The sequence below is a fragment of the Pleurodeles waltl genome, chromosome 8 (genome assembly GCF_031143425.1).
Source record: "Pleurodeles waltl isolate 20211129_DDA chromosome 8, aPleWal1.hap1.20221129, whole genome shotgun sequence".
Classification (NCBI taxonomy): domain Eukaryota; kingdom Metazoa; phylum Chordata; class Amphibia; order Caudata; family Salamandridae; genus Pleurodeles; species Pleurodeles waltl.
The window spans coordinates 523,711,158-523,726,254 of NC_090447.1; the positions used below are offsets into that span (position 1 = coordinate 523,711,158).

Here is a 15,097-nt window from a genome sequence, read left to right on the forward strand (position 1 = left end):
ATTACTTAATAGGTGTTCTTTCACAAATAAATTGTACAGCCCATCATAATAATTTACACGACTGCCTTGAATCCAACCATCCAGTGTTTTCACTGAGTAGTCCACAAAATCAACCCAGGTCTGGCTCAAGGTTTTTTGAGCCCCCCTGAATCTAATTCTATACTCCTCAGTGGAGAATACAAAGCCTTCAATCAGGGTAGCCTTCATGAGGTCATAAGATTCTGCATCTTTACCAGAGAGTATGAGGAGTCTATCCCTACACTTTCCAGTGAACATTTCCCAAAGGAGAGCACCCCAGTGAGATCTGTTTACTTTTCTGGTTGCACAAGCCCTGTCAAAAGCTGTGAACCATTTGGTGATGTCATCACCATCTTCATATTTAGTTACAATCCCTTTTGGGATTTTCAACATGTCAGGAGAATCTCTGACCCTATTTATGTTGCTGCCACCATGGATGGGACCAAAACCCATCTCTTGTCTTTCCCTTTCTATGGCTAGGAGCTGTCTCTCCAAAGCCAATCTTTTGGCCATCCTGGCTAACAGGAGGTCATCTTCACTGAGGCTGTCCTCAGTGATAACAGAGGTGCTGGCCCCTCCTGTGAGGGAAGCAGCATCTCTGACTATTATGGTTGGAGTCAGGGATTGAGGGTCCCTGATCTCCCTAATTAGGACTGGAAGGGGGGAATTCTCCTCCAAGTCACTATCTTCTCCCTCTGTGAGGTCATCCTCAGAGGGGTTGGCTTTTTCAAACTCTGCCAGCAGCTCCTGGAGCTGTTGTTTGGAGGGTCTTAAGCCAACTGGGATTTTCTTTATTTTGCAGAGAGACCTTAGCTCCCTCATCTTAAGATGGAGGTAAGGTGTGAGGTCGAGCTCCACCACATTCTCTTCTGCACCAGGCATTATGTTTCTAAAAGTTGAAATACTTTTTAAGAATCTAAAACTATTTCTAGAACCTAATTCAAACTTTCAAAAAACTTTTAAACTCTAAAAGAAATGCTAACAGGGACTGACACAAGGCCCTAGCAGGACTTTTAAAAATTTAGAAAAATAGCACAAATTGCAAAAATCTATTTCTAATGGCAATTTTTGGAATTTGTCGTGCGATCAGGTATTGGCTGAGTAGTCCAGCAAATGCAAAGTCTTGTACCCCACCGCTGATCCACCAATGTAGGAAGTTGGCACTGTATGCACTATTTCAAAGTAAGGAATAGTATGCACAGAGTCCAAGGGTTCCCCTTAGAGGTAAGATAGTGGCAAAAAGAGATAATACTAATGCTATATTTTGTGGTAGTGTGGTCGAGCAGCAGGCTTATCAAAGGAGTAGTGTTAAGCATTTGTTGTACATACACAAGCAATAAATGAGGAACACACACTCAGAGACAATTCCAGGCCAATAGGTTTTTGTATAGAAAAATATATTTTCTTAGTTTATTTTATGAACCACAGGTTCAAATTTTACATGTAATACTTTAAATGAAAGGTATTGCAGGTAGGTACTTTAGGAACTTTGAATAATCACAATAGCATATATACTTTTCAAATAAATCACATATAGCTATTTTAAAACTAGACAGTGCAATTTTCACAGTTCCTAGGGGGAGTAAGAGTTTGTTAGTTTTTGCAGGTAAGTAAACCACCTACGGGGTTCAGGTTTGGGTCCAAGGTAGCCCACCGTTGGGGGTTCAGAGCAACCCCAAGGTTACCACACCAGCAGCTCAGGGCTGGTCAGGTGCAGAGGTCAAAGTGGTGCCCAAAACGCATAGGCTTCAATGGAGAAGGGGGTGCCCCGGTTCCAGTCTGCCAGCAGGTAAGTACCCGCGTCTTCGGAGGGCAGACCATGGGGGTTTTGTAGGGCACCGGGGGGGACACAAGTTAGCACAGAAAGTAGACCCTCAGCAGCACGGGGGCGGCCGGGTGCAGTGTGCAAACACACGTCGGGTTTCCAATGAAAATCAATGGGAGACCAAGGGGTCTCTTCAGCGATGCAGGCAGGCAAGGGGGGGCTCCTCGGGGTAGCCACCACCTCGGCAAGGGAGGGCGCCTCCTGGGGGTCACTCCTGCACTGGAGTTCCGACCTTTCAGGTCCTGGGGGCTGCGGGTGCAGAGTCTTTTCCAGGTGTCGGGATCTGGGAATCAGGCAGTCGCGGTCAGGGGGAGCCTCGGGATTCCCTCTGCAGGCGTCACTGTGGGGGCTCAGGGGGGGCAACTCTGGCTACTCACAGTCTCGTAGTCACCGGGGAGTCCTCCCTGAAGTGTTGTTTCTCCACAAGTCGAGCCGGGGGCATCGGGTGCAGAGTAGCAAGTCTCACGCTTCCGGCGGGAAACGCACTTGTATTGAAGTTGCTTCTTTGAAACAAAGTTGCAGTCTTGGGTGAACAGAGCAGCTGTCCTCTGGAGTTTCTTGGTCCTTCTAGAGCAGGGCAGTCCTCTGAGGATTCAGAGGTCAATGGTCCTGGGGAAAGCGTCGCTGGAGCAGTGTCTTTAGAAGTGGGGAGACAGGCCGGTAGAGCTGGGGCCAAAGCAGTTGGTGTCTCCGTCTTCTCTGCAGGGTTTTTCAGCTCAGCAGTCCTCTTCTTCTTAGGTTGCAGGAATCTGAGTTCCTAGGTTCAGGGGAGCCCTTAAATACTAAATTTAAGGGCGTGTTTAGGTCTGGGGGGTTAGTAGCCAATGGCTACTAGCCCTGAGGGTGGGTACACCCTCTTTGTGCCTCCTCCCAAGGGGAGGGGGTCACATTCCTATCCCTATTGGGGGAATCCTCCATCTGCAAGATGGAGGATTTCTAAAAGTCAGAGTCACCTCAGCTCAGGACACCTTAGGGGCTGTGACCGGAGGGGGCGGGCAACTCCACTAGCTGGAGTGCCCTGTGGTGCTGTAACAAAGGGGGTGAGAGCCTTTGAGGCTCACCGCCAGGTGTTACAGTTCCTGCAGGGGGAGGTGTGAAGCACCTCCACCCAGTACAGGCTTTGTTACTAGCCACAGAGTGACAAAGGCACTCTCCCCATGTGGCCAGCAACATGTCTGGTGTGTGGCAGGCTGCTGGAACTAGTCAGCCTACACAGATAGTCGGTTTAGGTTTCAGGGGGCACCTCTAAGGTGCCCTCTGGGGTGTATGTTACAATAAAATGTACACTGGCATCAGTGTGCATTTATTGTGCTGAGAAGTTTGATACCAAACTTCCCAGTTTTCACTGTAGCCATTATGGTGCTGTAGAGTTTGTGTTTGACAGACTCCCAGACCATATACTCTTATGGCTACCCTGCACTTACAATGTCTAAGGTTTTGCTTAGACACTGTAGGGACACAGTGCTCATGCACTGGTGCCCTCGCCTATGGTATAGTGCACCCTGCCTTAGGGCTGTAAGGCCTGCTAGAGGGGTGACTTATCTATACTGCATAGGCAGTGTGAGGTTGGCATGGCACCCTGAGGGGAGTGCCATGTCGACTTACTCGTTTTGCCCTCACCAGCACACACAAGCTGGCAAGCAGTGTGTCTGTGCTGAGTGAGGGGTCCCCAGGGTGGCATAAGATATGCTGCAGCCCTTAGAGACCTTCCCTGGCATCAGGGCCATTGGTACCAGGGGTACCAGTTACAAGGGACTTACCTGGATGCCAGGGTGTGCCAATTGTGAAAACAAAAGTACAGGTTAGGGAAAGAACACTGGTGCTGGGGCCTGGTTAGCAGGCCTCAGCACACTTTCAAATCAAAACTTAGCATCAGCAAAGGCAAAAAGTCAGGGGGTACCCATGCCAAGGAGGCATTTCCTTACATTATTTGATTGAAATAAGGTCAAAACGATCAAGGTGCTATAAGTATAAGTTGAAATATCACTTTTGTAATGATAGATAGAGTCTTTAGTTCTTAAAAAGCAATAAATGTCTTTTGCAAGCACAAAGTACTTGGTTTGCGTTTCAATTCTCCGCAAGGGACTGCAGAGGAGGAGATGCGTGGAAAATGGGGAGGTGCGCGTCGGTTTCTCCGGGCGCACACAGACGATGCATCGGTGCTTTTCCACACAGCAAGGGCTTTGGGTTGATTTCTGGCATACCAGCTTGGATCCTCTTCGGGTTGCGGGGTATTTGGATGCCCTGGGGATGATGCAGAGAAATTCTGGGCGTGCAGGATGAAGTCACAGGAGCTGCATTGATCAGGTAGGTGATGCAGGAAATTTCTGTCGCATGGCAGGCGCTACGTTGATTCCTCTTCACAGAAGTCGGCCTGCTCGTTCCGGCTTGGCAATGCATTGATCCAGTGAGACGTGCATCGAAGTTCCAGTCGCAACGCTGGTGCTGCGTCGATCTCCATTAGGGGAGCCAGGCTGCGTTGTTCCGGTTCGGCGTGCAGTGATTTTCTCACCGCGGTGCAGGCTGTACATCGATTCCGGCAAGCTATGCGTTGATTTTTGCCACACAAGGAGTTCTTTGCAGAGATGAAGTCTTTTTGGCCATGAGACTTCAGGAAACAGAAGGCAAGCTCAATCCAAGCCCTTGGAGAGCACTTCTTAACAGAACCAGAGGGCAGCAAGGCAGAAGGGCAACAGCAAGGCAGCAGTCCTTCACAGCAAAGCAGTCAGGTTAGTCTTTTGGGCAGCCAGGCAGCTTCTCTTAGCAGGTTGCAGGTTCTGGTTCAGAGTTTCGTCCCCAGAAGGTATGTTATCAAGAAGTGTCTAAGTTGGTAGGGTCAGAGGCCCGGTTCAAATAACCAAATGTGTCTTTGAAGTGGGGGAGACTTCAAAGAGTGGCTTCGAAGTGCACAAGGTCCCCTTTCAGTTCCATCCTGTCTGCCAGGGTTCTAGTATGGGGTTTGGCAGTCCATTGTGTGAGGACAGGCCACTGTCCTTTGACATGTAAGTGTCAGGCCCTCCACCCTCCCAGCCCAGGAAGACCTATTCAGTATGCAGATATGTTCAGATGTGACTGAGGATCCTGTGTTTGGGGTTGTCTGAGTGAAATGCACAAGGGAGCTGTCAAATAACCCAGCCGGACATGGAATGTAAGGCACAGAAGGATTTAAGTGCAGAGAAATGCTCACTTTCTAAAAGTGACATTCCTAAAATAGGAATATTAAATCCAACTTCACCAGTCAGCAGGATTTTGTATTACCATTCTGGCCGTACTAAATATGGCCTTGTTACTCCTTTCAGATCAGAATCTATCACTCAAACAGTATATGAGGGTAGCCCTAATGTTAGCCTATGAAAGGAGCAGTCCTCACAGCATTGAAAAACGAATTTAGGAGTTTAACACTACCACGACATATAACCTACACATATGCCTTTCATCTACATTGCACCCTACCCTATGGGTTACCCAGGGCCTACATTAGGGGTGACTTATAAGTAGAAAAATGGGAATTTAAGGCTTGGCAAGTACTTTTAAATGCCAAGTCGAATTGGCAGTGAAACTGCACACATAGGCCTTACAATGGCAGGCCTGAGACATGGTTAAGGGGCTACTTATGTGGGTGGCACAATCAGTGCTGCAGGCCCACTAGTAGTATTTAATCTACAGGCCCTGGGCACATGTAGTGCACTTTACTAGGGAGTTATAAGTAAAATAACTAAGCCAATTGGGTATTAACCAATGTCACCATGTTTTAAGGGACAGAGCATATGCACTTTAGCATTGGTTAGCAGTAGTAAAGTGCGCAGAGTCCTAAAACCATCAAAAACAGTGTCAAAAATTGGAGGGAGGCAGGCAAAAAGTTGAGAGTGACCACCCTAAGGCTGTCAAATAGATACTGCAAACCTGTTGACCATTCTCATTCTCTATTATTGCTGGTGGGTGATGAGTCCAGGCTAACATTAGAGCCATATACCTTCAGCCTCGACAAACTCAGGCAAGTTTCTCCTCACTGTACCAGTCACATCCAGATGGCAGAGCATGGAGAAAACTTCTGGTCAAGCCACAGGTCACCTGGATGGCCCCAACCACCTGTTACAGTGAGCATAGATGATGCTGCACCCCGCCATCATGCAGTGAATTCTGCATCTTGTTTATCTCTGCACTCATGTGTGTTATTTAAAACATCAACATGTGAAAAAGCCATTATAAAGACCAGGAGGCAGCAATACAGCAAAGGAATGGCCTCAAAGTACAATACCTGATTAGCACAATGCTAAACTTACTTGTCAGGTTGCTAATTTAGTGGATAAATGTCAGTATAGAAAGACCTCAAGGTCCCTGAGAGGTACTGGAATAACACCAAAGAAAGTGAACCCAGTCAAAGAAGTCACAAGCTTAATCATTCCTGCTAGGTGATCCCTTGTAAGATGAAATACCACATCAGACTCATTCACCTCACAGCTGAAAAACCTACCATGTGCCCACAAGTAAATATCAGTCCAAGCATACATTTGATGGATCTTATGGAATCTAAAAAGCAGACGCACAGGTTGCTGTACAGGTTGTTATAGAAAACATCCAATGGTGCACCGAAGGATAGAGTACATTCTTTAGAGAAAGCTCCAACTACAAGGAGTAGAAAATCAAGGACATAAATCTGATGAATGAATCACCTATAATTGCTAGTTAAGAAAATAACGAGGGACAACTGTACTGAGCTGTTTTGCGGTCACTAATCCCACAAATTGCGAAATTACCAGGATTGATTGAAGCTCCAAACTGGCTTTTAGATGTGTATTAATCCCATTGTGTACATCAAAAAAGCATTTCTGATTCTAAAAATAGGTTTACAAACCCATTCTGGATCACAGTTAAGAAAGGTCATGAAAGGGGCCCACAAACCTAACTGTAATTCAGAATGTTTCTGCACCAATGATTTGGGGCAGCAACTCTAGACATAAAACTCTGAGAAGTTACCAGCCTCTTAAAGAAAGTGGTATCCCATTCACCAAGGGGAAGGCTTTAGGAATTGTGTTGTGGCGACTTTTGAGAAAGCAGACAGAGGTGCAGGGAAACCGTGACTACCTACTCAAATATGTTCCCTAACAGTATTTGTTTGTTTTTTAAAGCGCCCGTGTCAATTAAAGACCACAAGCTGCTTTAAAAAAACACCTGCCTGAGAATTCAAACATAACCATGGAAGTCTGCTATTCTTTGCAGAACACCATCCCAGTGTTTGTAGTGAATCACCGAGGATATCATATAGTAACCTGCTTAATTATTATTCATATAGCATGTCATTCTTTGACCCCCTGCGCGGGAGATTTTGCGATCTGACATGGTAATAGGTAGGCAAAGACTGACCTAAAAAAAAGGCAATAAGTAATTTGCAACCAGTCTACTCATACACCAGGCCACTGGTTCCAAACTACACTTTTCACTGTCATATTAAATTACCCTCTGTTGGACCTAGAGCACAAACTTCCATATCCCACTTTCTATCTTCTTCCCTTCACTGAGATACACACACCTATGGATCCCCACTAGAAAATGATTGCGAGTCTGGAATTTGAGTAAAGCAGGATACACTCCTGATATGAAACTAAATTGGCTCCCGAATTAAGGGAGAATGGAGATCAATGTGAATATCTTTGCCACTGACTCCCAATGTTCTTACAGCACATTTCTGTACTCTGAAATGTGAGCCGTTCTCCATTTGAATAGTACACTTGCCCAACATGGCTTACAATCCTGAACTGAAAATTTGTAGAAATGTGTTGAATTAATAAAATAACTGTAAAATTATTGATGCACTTGAGCTGCATAGTATCCTTTCTTTGGGTATTTTCCTAAATTGAATGTTGTTATTGTAGTTAGTAGCAGGCATGTAAGAAATAGGGTCTCTAGTTGGCAGTCAGTTTGCACCCTGTCCAACTATCCAAGTAGGAAACCTCACTCTAGTCAGGGTAAGGGAGATACACAGCTCAGATAACCCCTGCTCACTCACTTGGTAGCTTGGCACAAGCAGTCAGATTTATCTTAGAGGCAATGTGTAAAGTATGTGTACTAACAAACACAGTAACAGTGAAAATACCACAAAAGGACTCCACACCAGTTTAGAAAAATAGCCAATATTTATCTAAATCAAACAAGACCAAAATGATGAAAATCCAACATACATAAGGAAAGATATTAATTTTTAAAGTAAAAAGAGTCTCAAACCATAGAAATCAATGAATGCGTTGTTTAAGTGCAATGTACCTGGTATGCATCAAAAATAAAGCCGCACAGGTGATCGTGCGTCAGAAAAGCAAGCAATGCGTCGATTTCTTACTAGCAAGTGAGACCGTGCGTCTATTCTTAATCTGCTGGGTAAGCGATGCGTTGATTCTTTCCTCGCAGGGAAGGGATGCGTCAATTACTGGATAAGCAGCCTCAGGTCCGTGCGGTGATGTTGAAGATTTCAAAAGTCCAGGGTTGATGCGTGGAAAATCCGTACGCACAGCAGCGTTGAATCCATGCTGAGCTGGCGATGCTTCGATTTCACCTGTGCTGCATCTATATTTCAGCCGCGGTGCAGGGGCTGCGTCGATTTTTCTGCCACTCGGCTCCAGTGCATGGATTTTCACTCTGGTTCTGCCAGTTTCTCCTTACAGTGGCCCAGAGACTGGGTGTGGCACCACTTGGTAAGTCAGAGGGTCTCAGCAAGAGAGCCCAGGTGCTGGCAGACGAAGTCTTTGATGGCCTGAGACTTCTTAATAGGAGGCAAGCTCAGTCCAAGGCCTTGAAGAATCTTCACAAGCAGGATACACAGCAGTCTTTGCCCTCTTTAAAGCAGAAGCAGCAACTGCAGGCCAACCCAGCAAAGCAGACACAGCAAAGGGACAGTACTCCTCCTCCAGCTCTTCAGCTCTTTTCCTTGACAGAGGTCCCTCTTGATCCAGAAGTGTTCTAGAAGTCTGGGGTTTTGTGTCCTCCTACTTATACTCATTTCTGCCTTTGAAGTAGGCAAATTTCTAAGGAAATTCTCTGTTGTTCACAAGAATCTGCCTTGCCCAGGCCTGGCCCCAGACACACTTTAGGGGGTTGGAGTCTGTATTATGTGGGGACAGGCACAGCCCGTTGAAGTGCAGATGAGGACCTATTAGGATATGCAGAACACACCTCAGCTCCCTTTGTGTCACTGTCAGGAGTAAATTCACAAACAGCCCAACTGTCAGTCTGACCCAGACATGGATTCCACACGCAGGCAGAGACACAGAATAGTTACACAAGAAAATGCCCACTTTCTAAAAGTGGCATTTTCAAACAATCTAAAAACCAACTGTACCAAAAGATGTATTTTTAAATTGTGAGTTCAGAGAACCCATACTCCATCCCCTATCTTCTCCCAATGGGAAACGGCACTCAAAAGATATTTAAATGCAGTCCCCATGTTAACTACGGGAGAGATAGGCCTTGCAATAGTGAAAAACTAATTTGGCAGTATTTCACTCTCAGGACATGTAAAACACACTAGTACATGTCCTACCTTTTAAATGCACTGCACCCTGCCCATGGGGCTACCTAGGGCCTAACCTAGGTGTGTCTTACATGTAGTAAAAGGGAAGATTTGGGCCTGGCAAGTGGGTACACTTGCCAGGTCAAATTGGCAATGCACAACTGCACACACAGACACTGCAGTGGCAGGTCTGAGACATGTTTACAGGGCTACTCACGTGGGTGGCAAAATCAGTGCTGCAGACCCACTAGTAGCATTGGATTTACATGCCCTGGGCACCTCTAGTGCAATGTACTAGGGATTTAGTAGAAAATCAAATATGCCAATCAAGGATAACCAATCATAATCACAATTTACACAGGGAGCATTTGCACTTTTGCACTGGTCAGCAGCGTTAAAGTGCCCATAGTACTAATAACCAGCAAAAACGAAGTCCAGCAAACAGTCAAGACTGGAGAAACCACGCCAAGGATGCCAGGTCTAACAAGGCAAAAACACAGTGATGTTGAAGTGAGTAAATAACACACCTGAGCATTCTACTAATTTTGTAGAGTAGGCCCACAGTGGTTTTGGACACCTCAACAATGGAGATGATCCAATTTGGTAAGCATGCTCTTATACAGTCTAAAATTAAAAGAAATTATGCAGCATCTAAAGTTATAGACAGTTAAGATCTCTCCTTTCTGTGGCTCCATGTGAGTTCTGATTTTTTTTCCTGTGGCACCTGAAAAGCGGATTTCCCTCAACGCCTGGTTTGTGAAACTGCATGAAAGCCAAAATCTATATTTAGAGATAAGTCAGATAAAGGAGGCCGTTATTGGTGGAAAGAGTAGTGAGACCCTATAGCATTTGGGGCATTGTTATTTACCAACTCCTGCTTGTGGTGGATTCACCTGTGGCCTGGTAGGTTCTTCACCATCTTGGAAGTTACCTCCTGAACCCTGGACAGAAAATGTAAGATGGAATGAGGGAATTGCCACAGGAACAGGGAAGTATGAGGGCTTCCTAAAGGAGAATGTTTAGACAGAAGACATATATTCAAGGCTATGTTGCCTTGCTGGGGCTTAGATGAGCATTGGGTGAAGTGGCTCCTCTGACTACTAGGGTGATCAAACTTTCCCACTCTGACTCACAGTTATGCAGAAATTCCTCTTATCCCTGTAAAATTAGATTAAAATACAGAAAGTATTAGAAAATACTCAGGGCCTAAATGCAGAATCTCCACACTCACTTCGGAGTCTCTGCACTCATGGCAGAGCTTTTGCCCCGAGTGTGGAGACTCCACACCCATAACCTTACGAGTTGCAAGTCCCTTTTTGAATTGGGCCCTTATTTTATATATTTATATATATGTTTATTAAGGAGACTACAGCTCAATGTTGAGTACAACAAGCATTTTGCCACCTTCACAACAATGGTGTTATCACTTCAAGACTTAGGAGTGGATATCTCCTTGTACTTAGCAGGCCATAAGCCCATATGCAGTGGAGGCTAAAAAGACTGTGCTTTTCTTTTTCTTTTTTTCCACCAGGTCCATTACTTTTAGATTTGTTGAGAATCCTTCCAATGCCCAAGTCCCAGGCAGCCACCAACCACTAATGCAGTTAAAAAAGATTTGTTACATATCAATGTTTCCAGCTGATCTAGCCCGCAATATTTAATCACCCATTAGATTATACTTCCCACCTACAGTCTAAACGAGTGTCAAGTTAAACAAAAAATTAAGGCCATGATGAGAGAAGTACCTGGATCTTGGTCTCGCCTTCAACGTGTAGGATTCCTGCTGGGCAGCTGAAATGACAGAATTTCTGTTAAAAGTCTATTGAGATTATATAAAGCTGTGAATATAAATATAATTGATACTTTTTTAGAGCATAACAAGCGGCTTTCTTTCAGGTCAACTAACTCAATTTCTGTTGTGCACAAATTGTTCATAACAACGTTGCTTACCTTTATAACGAGTTTCCAAACTCCACATGGTAGAGTTGTGTAGTAATTGTCATTGAAATTAATAAATATCATATACCCCTCCCGACCAATAACACTGATAGCTTTAGCAAAATAAATCAGATGCAATTGCAAAATGCTAAACTACCCTCGTGGGCCTATATTAACATGAATACAGAGAAGTGTCTAAACTGAGAATGTTTATCAGCACAGGATTTCAATCCCAGAATTGACTAGCACACAATTCAAGCAACACTGCATGAAGTATCAACCTCCAGTGAGAATATTCTCATAATTTAGGTCTGGCTTAACTCACCAAGATGATGGCAAGGACCAGCCAAAGAATATCAGACATGTTAACTTAAGAGGGTGTCTGGCACTGATTTAAATGGACTGTTACATCCAGGATCTTTGCAATGACTGTAAAAAAATAATAGGTTAGACGAGTCCCAATGTGGCCTTCTTTTAATGGCCTCATTCAGAATATTGTAGGCCAACTAAAAACATTTTTGGGTCAGTTGAGTTACTGCACATCACAAAATCCTAATGGGGCTGAGAACGCCTTTTACCGGCTCCCTCAGGATTATTCAGAAACCTGTCATGGACCTTTACATGGTAATACCACACCCAGAGGCAGGCTCCTCTCAGGGCCCATGGGTTAGCTTCCACTTTGGGAATTGGGATCCTCAAGGGGAGTAGGTCCAGAGAACCACAGTCTTCCCAAACAGGAAACTCCTTTTTTTAAAAGCAGCACCAGTCTTTTCAAGGAACATAGGTTGCCTTTAAGAAAAATGTTTCCCATTTGAGAAGGCAAGTGCAGAAACCGAGGTCTGCTGTCTATTTGAAACCTCCATCCCAGCATTTGCCATCAATCACACATGGTCTCCAACTGCATCTTTCCTAATTAATATTCAAATTATGTTATTCAAATTTATAGAGCACACTTACAGTCGGTCTCGTGGCTCTGAAGCTCAATTTTTCTACAATTAATGGAAATGCTCACACACTACCATTAAGTGGAATAAAGTACAGTTTTAGCCTTTTCCTTAATAATGAGATTGAAGGAGTTCATTTACGAGAAGGTGGTAGCTGATTCCATTCCTCAGCAGAAAGAACACACCTTGTCTAGTTCTTTTGAAATGAGGAACAATGATTTGAGTTAGAAGAGCACAGTCATTGAGTGGTATGAAATGCAATGCAGTTTTTTTTTAGAACACAGAGGCTGATCCATGTGTACACTTATGAATGAAGGTAATTCTTTTGCTAACTTTAAGTCAGAGGAACCTAGCGAACAGTGGCAGGTAATTTTTTCAGCTTTCAGAGAATGCACAGTTGGTGATACAACGGATTAGTATAATGGTCACTTCACACATTGCACTCCAATTTTCAAACCGTTTGGTGTGCAAATTACACACTCCTGGTATGTGAAAGGGTTTAGTGTATGAGACCCATAGTTTGTAGGCCTTCTTTAATCAGACATTGTTTCGGACATTTATAGTTCCATGAGAATGCTACAATGGATATGTGTGTTAGAGCCCCTGGGGTGAGTCAGTGAAGAAATTGATTGCTGAAGCACATCAGTGTTGTTCATGAATCTCGTGACATTGTTGATTAAAGGGAGTTATTTCACTGCCAGCCCTACGCACTGCAGTGCACATTCATTCTTAAAGAAAAACGACCACATCTCATTTTAGTGATAAAGCAACCCATTGCTGTACCAGGGAAAACTTCTTTGTGTAAACCCAGGATCACATAAAGTTGTAGGTGTTTTCCACAAAAGGATAAGGTCACCAAACATTTAAAAAAAGATATCACCAAACTTTTAAAATAAGAGTCCTAAAGCCAACAAAAACAGGTCGTAAAAATAGGAAGAAGAAGGCAAAACGTTTGGGGTTAACCCTCAAAAAGGCTCAGGTCCAACAGCAGTCTACAGGGACGTGCGGCTGGTTCCAACAACCTGCGTTACAGCATCAACTATATATGTATGTGGGATAAATAGATCAAGGTGATAGGAGAAAGCTATGTTTCTGCAAGGCAAATTAAATCTAGACTTTGATCAATGAGTATTCACAAACATGAGGTACCTGATGTGGTGGTAGCTGTAAAGCGAATGGTGATCTCACAGTGAAGCACCTGCCAGGGTTTGTGACAAAGAACAAAGTTCTCCTGGAGGGGTGGGGATGTAGTTTATAGGTATCTGATAGACACATATTCACATGTTGTGACAAAGGTCTAGGAGTTTTAAAAAGAACAACTCTAAGTGATGTAGCAGTGGAAGTTAAGGGGGTTCTGAAACCATGTAGAGTCATGCCATTGTAACAAAAAAATAATAGGCTGAGCAGAAAAGAACACATATGATACCTGCATGCATGATGAATATAATTGATGTACACAAAAAACTTTAAATGATTTTTTAAAGTGTACAATTACAACAAGGTTGATAGAAATAAGTTGTCTGGATGGTCAGTGTAGGATATGACATGCAAGAGAGAATTTACTAAACTCTTCTTTACCTATAACAGGAGGGGGATAAGGTGCTCAGCAGGTTTAGTCTGGGTGCAAAGAATTCATGTAAATTTGGAAAGTTAGATATTGTTTACCAAGGAAGAGTTAACAGAGTAAAGATAGATCGGTTAATAAAATTGCAAAATTAGGTAAGAGATTACTAGATTGTGGGTACTCTGCAATAGGTGAAGATTCTCATTTGTTTTGTAGTGAGTTACAGTTCTGCATGAACCAGAAGTAGGTTATTGTCTGGTGTGCCAAGCCACAATCAGGTACAACGTTTGTTTCGGATGACTACTTGTAGCCCTCAGTCTATCGAGTATATGTTGACAGGGAAGCTGTAAAGTACCAAAGTATGTGAATGTGAGGGCTACGGAAAACTGTTACACACTGGACTACAAACAAAAATAGTATACCTTTATTATCTTTTAATGTCTAAATGCATTGTTATAGATAAGATGATCTTGCTAAAGTAAGTTTGGCTGACTTTTATTGCCAATATTATACATCATTGTTTTACAACCTCCTGTAGTGGCAAAGACACTGTAGACAACCAGTAATGAGATCTTGGTTTAAAATGAATAGAGATAACAAGTAGCTACTGTAATGGCCCAGGTCCAGGAGCAACTGTTTCTCGGTTCACAACATAGCAATATAGGTTCAAGTAAAAAGTATACAAATAACAAATAAGATAACAGTAGAACTATACTCTCTTTATAAAACAGAGACACAAAACAGAAAAGAACGGAAGTAAACCAGAAAACGACTTAACTAAATGTATAATCTAGGTAAGATTAACCAATCAACAATATTCTATCAGTCTCTAAGTCTTCTTTGTAACTCTTGTCATCTGTCTAGGAACATCATTAACTTTGCTACCAGACCTTACAATAATTATTGATGGTCTTCTAACAATGTCATCATAGGCAGAGCAATCAGGACTCTGGTCAGTATAAACTGCTTCATTCAGGTCAGATAACTCTAAAAGACCATCTTCTTTATTTTCAGGTCTGCTTTGGTCTTTTCTAGATGTTTCAACCACAATTCCTTTTTCCAGATCACAACTGTTTAAATGTTTAAAATATGAAGCATTACTCGTTACAGTTTCCTCTTCATTTTGAGCCGTAATACAAGATCCTTTTACCCTGCCACGGACAACGCTCGAGGAACAAAAGTACTTCCTTGCTTGTTGCTGTCTGACCAGAACTAAACCACATGCTCGATTCTCTTGCAAACTAGCATGCCTTTGTTGATCCACATAATACTTCATCCTTTCTTTTGCCAACAAATCTATTTAACAT

At 43.5% G+C, this 15,097-nt stretch overlaps 1 protein-coding gene across 5 annotated transcripts in view; it reads right to left on the minus strand.

Annotated features, from left to right (window-relative positions):
- The window catches only part of REPS2 (RALBP1 associated Eps domain containing 2), a 636,764-nt gene that overhangs the window by 157,442 nt on the left and 464,225 nt on the right, over positions 1-15,097 (minus strand). For all 5 annotated transcript variants that reach the window (XM_069204533.1, XM_069204534.1, XM_069204532.1 and 2 more), the window contains exon 13: positions 11,090-11,135. In XM_069204533.1, the coding sequence (XP_069060634.1) occupies positions 11,090-11,135 (46 nt within the window). The remainder of the gene's footprint in view (positions 1-11,089; positions 11,136-15,097) is intronic.